This window comes from Echinops telfairi, unplaced genomic scaffold (assembly GCF_000313985.2).
Source record: "Echinops telfairi isolate 266 unplaced genomic scaffold, ASM31398v2 ScPeMD7_7469;HRSCAF=8507_0, whole genome shotgun sequence".
NCBI lineage: Eukaryota > Metazoa > Chordata > Mammalia > Afrosoricida > Tenrecidae > Echinops > Echinops telfairi.
Genome location: NW_022111372.1, coordinates 44,371,442 through 44,381,753, shown reverse-complemented (window position 1 = coordinate 44,381,753; position 10,312 = coordinate 44,371,442). Strand labels below are relative to the sequence as shown.

The 10,312-nt window shown below is 38.7% G+C and overlaps 1 protein-coding gene and 1 pseudogene across 1 annotated transcript; both read right to left on the bottom strand.

Moving 5' to 3' along the window:
* Positions 1–8: 8 nt before the first annotated feature.
* LOC101638723 lies at positions 9–1,870 on the bottom strand (annotated as a pseudogene).
* A 4,346-nt stretch (positions 1,871–6,216) lies between these two features.
* LOC101639044 (olfactory receptor 2T3-like) lies at positions 6,217–7,191 on the bottom strand. The gene has a single exon (XM_004697222.1). The coding sequence runs from the start codon at positions 7,189–7,191 to the stop codon at positions 6,217–6,219; it is 975 nt and encodes a 324-aa protein (XP_004697279.1).
* Between the last annotated feature and the right edge of the window lie 3,121 nt (positions 7,192–10,312).

Here is a 10,312-nt window from a genome sequence, read left to right as displayed (position 1 = left end):
CTGCCGACTCATCTCCAACCTTCTCGGAATGCAGGTATGTCCGGGAGAATGCACAACTTGCTTTCACCACATCTGTACAGAGTTTCCCCTTCGACATCCCCAAACCACACTCGTAAATTTGGAGTGAAATTCTGTCTAGTTAGTTTAAGCTGAAGGCTTTCCACGACAGGCACAGACAGGAGTGACTGGGCCAAGACAGGGCCCATCCCCTCGTAAAATGTCTACTCTGCCTTATCTGTGCTGATGAGTGTCCACGAGTCACCATCGTTTATCATCTCCTTCTTTGGAGTGGCCTGAAACTGGAGGATTCTCTCTTGAGAAAGGCACAAGTCCATTCTTTGTGTCCTTAAGGTACACTGCGCATTTGTAGCGCTCCGAGACAGGCTCATCTGCATCCAGTAAGGCAGTCTGCTTGTCGCTGTTCTAATGATCAGTCGAGGGAGCTCCATGCCCGTAACCGAGCACACAAGCTTGACTGTCTGTCCATGAAGGTTGGCGCCACCGCAGACCGTAAGTTCTTCTCCTTGTGACTCAGCATCATCCAAGAGATGAACGTAGAAGGCTCCCCACTGCTGTGAGCTGGCATGAAACTTGCCTCCTTCAACGTGCTAGTCTCTGGTACTAACCGTCTGGGAGCGAAGTCGATTAAACAGAGCCGCCTTATTTCCGATGCACGGCCCAAGTCAGCATTTTGAAGAATGGGTTCCTTTGGCAGGTTTGGAGATCCTTTGATCTGCTTGCTGAGGCTCACACCAACGGCATCACTATTGCCCGAGACCAGTGGTTCTCCACCTGCCTCATGCCGCCGCCACCCTTTCATACAGGTCCTCATGTGGTGGTGACCCCCAACCATGACATTATTTTCGTTGCTACTTCATTATTGTACTTCTGCTACTCTCATGAATCTTCATGTAAATATATGATATGCGGGAGGTGTTTTCATTGTTACAAATTGAACATGGGTAAAGCATAGTGATTCATCACAAAACAATATGTCATCATATATTGTAAAATATTTATATCTAATGACAAATAAATGAAATTTTGATTTGGAGCAAGATGTAGCATGGGTAACAGTCTTCACCATGGGGTTCTTATACGTGGGTGTATCTGCATGTGGGCGAACCCGCCTGGAGACAAATAGAGGAGTGGTGTCTCGGTTCCTAAGACCATCAGAAACATGTTTTCTGATGGTCTTAGGTGGCCCCAGTGAAAGGGTCGCCTGACCACTAAAGGGGTCACGACCCACAGGTTGAGAACCGCTGCTATAGATCATCTTCACAGATAACATGAAACGCTTTCTCTTGCGGGCATTAGATATGTACAATGTTTTGGCTGTGCAATCGTTCTTTCTTCCCAAGTTCATCTGCTGCATTTCTTGGTCACTACTTCCTATTCCAATAAATGCACATGGTTGAGACTCTTGTTGCAAACAACCATCATGTTCCATTTGTTCTTTTTTTTTTCTTTCTTCCATTCACTGCCCATAAGGTACACACAAGGAGTAGGGCAAAAACAAAACAAAAAAACCTTTTTTCATTCCATTATGACTTCTGTGCAACTTCTGCATAAAGAATACTGTTTGATCCCCTCTCTCCTTTAAGTAATTCCGCATCACTTTCCTAGTGAATCATTTAGGTTGTAGCCACTCACCAAATTTCCTTTTAATCCATGCCATGGTACTTCAAGGACATGTTAAGGTAAGCCACGGCTTGGACCACTTCGATGCACCTCAAAACACCTCAGCCAGTGAATCTGTATCATTCTCCTTTCCTTTTGAGATCATAATGGCTCCGAAGAACTATAATGCTTCCATGTGAATGACAGTTTCCTAATTTCAATAACCTGTCACAACAGTTGCCATCTTCCACACACTTGCTACAGCATCTTACATATGTTTGATGCCAGAAATAAAGGTCCAGGGTTACTTTTCACTAGGACCAGGCTGATTCAAGAATCCCTAAGTTTATTTCTGTAAGTGCAAAATCGAAGGCAACAGTGAGGTTTGTTACCTCCAAAATGCTTCCAAGAATCAGAGGAAATCAAGCAAGCGGTATACTTTAAACAACTATGTGATTTAAAAAAGGTTTTGAAATGATCTCAGGAAACTATTAGTAGGTTTTGCAATGATCACAGGACCTCAAACAATATGGCAGAAGATTCAGGTTTTCACAGGAAACAATCTACATTTCCGTATGGGGTTATCAGATCACCAATTGATATCTAAATGCTTCCAAGGGTTATCAGACCACCATCACCTGAGGCCTCACATTCCATTGTTTATCTCAATGACCTTGTGTCCCTCCTTCCTGAGTTAGAACATGCCTACTGATTAAGCTTAATAGGAAATTTTACTGGAAGTGAGGGGATTGCTACATTTTGGATTTTTAGCAAACTAAGTCTTAAATTATATTAGTTAGCTAGTATTTTGATTAACAACAGGCTAATTCTTTCACCCCTCTATCAGTGTGACCATATATGAAAGATTCTCTGAGAATGTAGTACTGTGATATCCTGCACCTGTCTAACTTCACAGAAAAACAAGGTCTCCTGGTGGCATCTGGTTAAGTCCTTTGTGGCAAATGGTTGTTAGCCTGAAGGTTAGAAGAGTTGATGCTGTAAAAGAAACTTTAAAATTCAACAAGGAGTCTAGACTTACACGAAGTCTTTAAAATGCAGTTATGCCTCCACCTTAATTTGCTCTATTTATGCACATCACTGTCTCTGATTTTATACTTAAAGATACAGTACGTTTGTGGAATTAGCAAATGTTTTAATAATAATAATAATAATTACCCTGGAAATTAAGATGAATAGAACTACACAGAGCTCTAATAATTTAGTTAAGCTTTAAAACTTAAGAACAATGTTGTTGGTAATATATAATGTAGAGAAAAGAAAGTAATAAGACAGAATAGTGGAGAAGGAATTAAATCCTACAATTCAAGTTTTAACTAGCACTTACAGCACTAAATCTATGAACAGAGTTGGTTGATTACACCTGCAAATTCGCTCTTTGGGCTATGTTGTTGATAGCGGCTGTGGAGTTGTGTGTTGAGCAGAATGGCTCCACAAGACTTGAAGGTTGTGACCTTTCTGGGGTAGATCTTTTGACCTATCTTCAAAGCACATCTGTGTAACTTTGAACTGCCTACCTTTTGGTTAGTAGGTCCATGTTTAATGATTGTGTCACACAGATTCCCTCTTAGGATATAGAAATAGATGTTAGTATGCATTTCCTTGTATCTCAAGTGAGATCAAATAAATAAAAGGCTTTGGTGTTACTTTGGGTACTTTAGAGAAACAAATCCACAGAAACTCATGTATAAGAGAGAGTTTTATGTAAAGGTTAAGTGCACATCAAGAAAACACCCAACCCAGTACTGTCCAAGCCCTCAAGTCCAACATTAACCCATATGTCTGACGCCAATCCACAAAGTCCTCCTCTATCTCACAAAACACACACTAGGAAAGCCGAATCAGTGAATGTGTAAGCCTCTCAGCACTGGCAAGGGTCTCCACACGGTTGCTCCAGCACCAAGGGCTGCATTGGGGTAGGTCCATGCGGTTTCTCCTTTGGGATGTCTTGCAGGAAGTGAATCTTTCCAGCTGAAGCAGGGAACTGGATAAGGCTGCTGCACCCTGTCCCGACCATCAGAAAGCAAGAGACCCAAGAACTAGAAAGGTGAGGCTAACCAAGCCATTTATTGCTCTGCCCTTCAATTAACCCCACATGTGTTTATCAGCCAGGTTGGCACAATAAACTAAGTCAACTTTCTTAAGTATTTTATATAATTAATATTAATGGTAGATATGCACATTTTAATGTTATTTGTTAAAATACTGATTAAATTTAGTTCTTAATTTGAAAGCATTATTTCAGAAGCAAACTTTCAAGACAACAGAATTTCTCATTTAGCTTGGTATGCACACAAAAACTGTCAAATCAGAGTTATGGTCAACAGTAATGGGAGTAGAGCAACAAATGATTTATGAAAAGGAAAGTAATTAGATGAATGAAACTTGGTCATGTTTCTTAAACAAATCATTTTATCTGCTTAGCCCCTAGTTTCCACACATAGGAGGAAGGCACAAGAGATGAACAGTTTTCTAGTATCTTACGATCATCAGGCTCTTGAATTTAACCTTAAATTGAGGTAAAATTCAAAGCACCAACATGATGTTTATCTTTCTAGTTCTGGAGAGAGAAGCCAGGGTGCCAGTGAGATAAAATAATTCTTTCATTGAATTTCTGAGAGGAAATGTAGGATTCAGGCCACTATCTCTGTTATCACCAAAGCTCTTATTATAGCAAAGCAAGTGCCTTTGTAGGTCATGCAAGTCGCTCCGAGTGGTACAGAGGAAGGATATAAAGTGATGCCTTCCTAGTTCTTGCAGGTATGGGTGGTTGAGCATGTAATAGCAGCTATTCCTAAGAGCAATGACGTTAGGGCATTTTGTTTTCCTATTCTTAAAAGTTATAGAAGGGGCAACATGATGAGCTTCGGCAAATTTATAAATATTCAATCTTAAGTACCTATTAAGATTGAAACCCAAGTTTAGATGTAAACCTTTTACAAATATTCTATTTTAACAAAACTACCTCCATTTCTATTGATACTGATAACCTTAAACTCCATGTTTCCATTTTTCTGAATATAGTGATCATGAGAGTAGACACAGAAAAATCTACATGCCAGTATTAAATATGTATAAGGACTATGATAAGATACTACATGAAATTAATCATATTAATAATTTAATAACAAGGAAAACTAACATCATTTAATTAGTGTGTCATTAATAGTTCCACTTTAGACACATTTGCTTCTTTAACACACTTACTTTAAGTAAGTTTTTAAAAATTAAGTTACAGGTAGAAGTAGGCAAACTTATTCTATTTTTCATCTAATACTAATTTGTCTGCTTAGTGGAGTCATTTCAAAAACAAACAAATGAAAAAAAATCCCTTGACCCACTATAGTATAAGAATCATTTGAGAAGCAAAATAATGGACTGTAAGGCCAGGAGCATAACTTCCCATCAACAGAAACTACAGCAGACAGAAAAGAAAGAAAGGAGGGAGAGAGAGAGAGAAAGAAACTAGGTGCGAGCTATTGATAGTAAATATGATAAGGTGAGGATTTGTTACAAGCAGTAATAATATGATGGCTTTGAGTCATCATCTTCATACTGATTTGAACAAATTTATACCCCAATTCTATTCTTATGAATTGTTTCAGTGAAAATAAAAATGACTTCATGATATTGACAGTACCGGTAGATTTACAGCATGATCATATATCCAGAATAATTCTATCTTTTCATACTTAGAAGTAAAAAAGTTCAGACTAATGCTTACTATACCACTAAAACTCATAAGCTCTGTATTTTAAAGCCTAAATGGTCATAAATGTGCAGTCATTTATATATATAGCTTTATAATCTGTGACATTTGATGACTTATTAATTTGTGTAACTATAATGTCAGATTGATTTCATTCCAGATTGTTCTGGAGACTAATATTACTGAAAGCGTAATGTTTTCTCTGTGATCTAACCTTCAATGCATAGAAAAAACTGTGTTCAGATCTCCCTACTAAACATGAAACTACAGATGTGCAGTGACTGAAACATGAAAACTTAAGGTTTTCTAAAACTGAAAGACCAGGATTCCATTAGAATCAGAAATCTTCACAGAGTATCACTTTTAGTGTAAAAGTGTGCCCTTCCAACTCTCATATAAACCAATCAATAAAGTTATCATAGCAGATAAGCCACTTGCTATGGCTTAATTTATGCCACTTAACAGATAAAATGATTCTGAGGAACTTGAATATAAAGCATAAAGTGGGGCACATACGCAGTGGAGCGAATTATCACATGCATCTCAACTCAAACCACACTCATTGACATCCAGGTCATCATCCTAGCGATCCAAAGGGATCTGACCCTGTGTCTTTCTGAGGCTGTAAATCTTCAGAAAAGCAGAAACTTCATCTTTCTACCATGGCGCAATGGATAGGTTCAAACTACTGCCCTTAAAGGTAGCAGCCGAACATGTAACCCACTACATCTCCAGGGTGTCTTATCACATGTGCAGGAAGTAGGGGGGAGGATCTTAACAGAATCAGTGTTGGCGAGCAAGAAACAGCTGGGACAGAATAAGAGGAGAGATAAGGAAGATGAGGAGAGAGAAGAGGAAGAGAGCTATTTCTAGGTTTTCTCATTTACAACCTTTCTTAGTCTTCTTCCTGATGGCATCATGTTCCTTAACGCTCCTAGGACATCTTTGTTCCGGAGGCTGTAAATGAGAGGGTTCAGCACAGGGGTGATGATGGTGTAAAAGGCAGACACCCTCATGTCCTGCTTAGCTGTGTGGTAGGATCTGGGTAGCATGTAGTTATAGATCGAGGCACTGAAAAAGAGTAGCACAACCACCATGTGTGAAGAGCAGGTCGCAAGGGCTTTTTTGTGTCCCTTGGCTGAGTTCATCCTGTGGATGAGGAGCAAGATGAAGCCGTATGAGGTGGAGATGATGGAGAGGGGAATGAGGAGCATGAGAAAACAGCACACGTACATGAGCATTTCATACAGGGAAATGTCAGAACAGGAGAGCTTCAGCAGGGCTGGGGCCTCACAAAAGAAGTTCAGGATTTTCTTTGAGTGGCAATAGGGGAAACTCATGGTCAGAGGGGAAAACACAAAACCATCAAACATCCCCAAGAACCAGCATCCAGACACAAGGATTTGGCAGATTCTTGGCTTCATGAGCAGTGGATAGTGGAGAGGTCTACAAATGGCTGCGTATCGATCATAAGCCATGACACCCAGGAGAGAAAACTCAGCTCCAGCGAGAGTCAGATGTGTAAACATCTGAACCCCACACCCTACGGGAGAGATGGTGTTATCTCCTGTGACCTGACCCACGAGCATCTTAGGTACAGTCACACATATGTACATGAGGTCCATGAGGGAAAGCTGGTTGATGAAGAAGTACATTGGAGTATGGAGACGGGGTTCTTTGTGGATCAGCAGGATGAGAAGTACATTCCCAGTAAGGGCCATCAAGAAAAAGACAAATATTAGGGTGTAGAGGAAGGCTGCATATTTAGTTTGTTCGAAGAGCCCAGTAAGGATGAAATTGGCCCTTGTAGTTTGATTATCTGAAGTTTCTTTCCATGAATACATGGCTCAATTTATAATTGTTACCTGCGAAAGAAATTAAGAGTTAATTAATCTCAGTGAGATTACATCACTTACTTAATACTCCCCTAAAAATTCCCAGTCTCAGAAACTCAATGGAGGCAGCTCTAACCTGCTCTATAAGGTCACTATGAGCTGGCATCCACTTGATAGGAGGGAGCTTAGTTTTTGGAATGGTTGGAAATCGTGGGCCAGGGATTAAGCAGATCTGAGAAGGTGGGTTCTGTATGAATTGTGTAAAGGGAGGATACATTTAAACTTATCTGTTTTCCCTTCAGTTGAGAATTTAATAATATACACCTCATAGGATGGTTGGGAGAAAGACAGAGAGCTTTATATACCCGTAAACACAATCCCAGAAACTGAAAGGGCAGTTCTACCCTGTCCTATAGGGTCACTATGAGCCAGCATCGACTGATGGCAGAGTGGACTTGTGTTTGGGATAGGATGGTCTGAAGCAGAATTCTGTAACACAATGTGTGTTCAATGTACTTATTCACTACGTCCTCACTCTCCTTTCAGATATGGCAAATCCTCACAAGCACTCAGTAATGGAAGTAGCAGCATGCAGGATGTTTGGGTTAATAATCTTATTAGAATTCACACCATAACTGAAATTCTCTGAGAACATATAAGCCCAATGAAATTTCTGCACCCACCTTCTACCTGTCATATCTATTAACTTATTTGAATTCAGTAAAGCATCTCTTCATTATTATACTGTTATTCAGATGTTAGAGTTCAATAAGAACCATCAGGAAAGCAGAAGGAGAAAGAGATCCAATTTACTTGAGGAGAACAACCTTGGGCAGCAGGGTTAAGGGAAGAGAGCAGCAATGTGTGGGTGATCCCATTCACTTAAAAAAAAGCAATATTTTAGGACCTAATTTATTCATGGGAAGTACAATGATTTTATAGGAAATAAGGAATACTTAGACACATTAAAATAATATGCAACTTCTCTTTTATAACAAAAAATTGGCATATCTTTAAATAGCAAGTATTATATTGAACATAAATGTTTTTCTACCTTTCTATTAGTTTTCTAGGCCTACTCTAATAAAATACCATGAACTGAGGAACTTATAAAACCAGACATCTGTTATCTCATAGCTCTGAAATCTCCATCAAAGTGTGTCCCTGGCACAAGAGAGAAATCAGAGAAAAGCGGTTAAGCAAGCCAAGAGTTTTTTAAATTTTTACTTTCAGTGATTGAAACCAATCATTCTCTTCTGGTACTCTAGGGTGGCACCTCATTTTTAGGTCCCAAATGGGTGATATCTTCTTAAACCCAAATTAAGAAAGACAAGACAAGAAAAACACACCCATTGAGTTGATTCAACTCATGGTGCCCCTATAAGCTAGTGCAGAGCTGTCCCTTTGGAGTTCTGAGACTTTATATCTTTGCAGGCACAGATAGCCTCATGTTTTTTCTGTGGAGTAGCTGGAGGGTGCAAACTGTTGACCTTACAGTTAACAACTCAGGGCAAAAGCCACTACTACATCACCAGAACTCCTTAACAATTAGTTAAGCTTAACTAGTAAATGATGTCTGCCTTGATGATAATGCTCTTTAAAAACTGTCTATATGAGATCACATTGAAATTAGAAACTCAGAAGATTAGATCTAAAACTAGGAAGCAATGAGTTTTTATCAATTTGTAGGAGCAACTCAGAAAAGATGGGTGAGAATAGTCCAGCACAGCTCAAAAATGTAATCAAATCACTAAATTGTACATGTAAAGCTATTCAATCATTGTGTGCTTTGCTTTCTATAGTATTGATAATAAATAAATAACGTTTTAAGATTAAATAGAACAATTGAAGATTTATAGGATTTTTGGTGGAAGATCCTGGGTCTTAGTGAGCTGAAATGGACTACTATTAGTCATTTTCAATCCAACCATTCATATGGTCTATGCAGGGAATGACAATTCATAGAGAAGCAGTGTGTCATTCACTGTCAAAAGAGCATTCAAGATCTATCCTCAAATACAACCTGGACATAATAGAAAACTACCTATAGGCCTACAAGAATAACTAATGAATATGACTATTACTAAGATTTATTTACCAACCATATATACCAACGATGAAGAAAGTTAATATTTTTATGAACTACTACAGCCTGAGATTGACTGAACATGCAATTAGAGATATTGAAAATTACTTCTGGTTGGAATGTGATAATTGTAAGCATTGAAGAGTTAATTAGAAAATAGGGTCTTGATGATAGAATTAATTCTAGAAATCACACAACAGAATGCCGCATGTTCAATAGCTTATTTCCAAGAAATAATGTATCTCCAACTACATAGACAACTATTATACACTTGAATCTTTCCAGATGGACTACACAGGAATAAAATTTACGGAATGTGTGGGAAAAGAAGATGGAGCATTCAACATTATCAGTCAGAACAAAAAAACTGGCCGGTGATGAGCTAAATTATCAATTACTGGTGTGCAGGCTCAAGTTTCATCTGAAGAAAATTACAGTTGACATCTCAGATTGAAAGGGGTATTGAAGACTCAAGTTTCAAAACCGAAGTCATGAATCCACTTCAGGTGCTAGCATATGATCAAAAACTGACACTGAAAGAAGAATTTCAAGGAGCACGTAAGATGTTAGTTAAAAAGAAGGCACCAGGAAGATAGGATCAATTGAGAAGTTTCCATAAACAGAGGACATGTTGGAAACACTTAATCTACAATGTCAAGAAATTTGGAAGACAGATACTGGGCCAACTAAATGGGAGAGACCCATATTTCTGTGCTAGATGATCATATTGAATGAGAACTTATGAAAAACTATAGGAAGATAATACCCAAGACACATAGAAATGCATAATAAAATGCATTGCAGTGTACCTAAATTAAAATATATATATAAAACAAAAATTTGAAACTTCAGGATATCCGAGTCTGGAGGATTATTGATTTTTCTTTTTTACTCATATTCCCCATCTTTTGCATTGGCCTTTCTTGAAGTGTCTACTTTCTTTAAGATCCTCTTTGAATCCACAGGGTTCCCCCCACCCATATATTAGAACTTTTCACTGAAGGTGCACCTGGAAGTCAAATATGTTTGCCACTTATATTATGC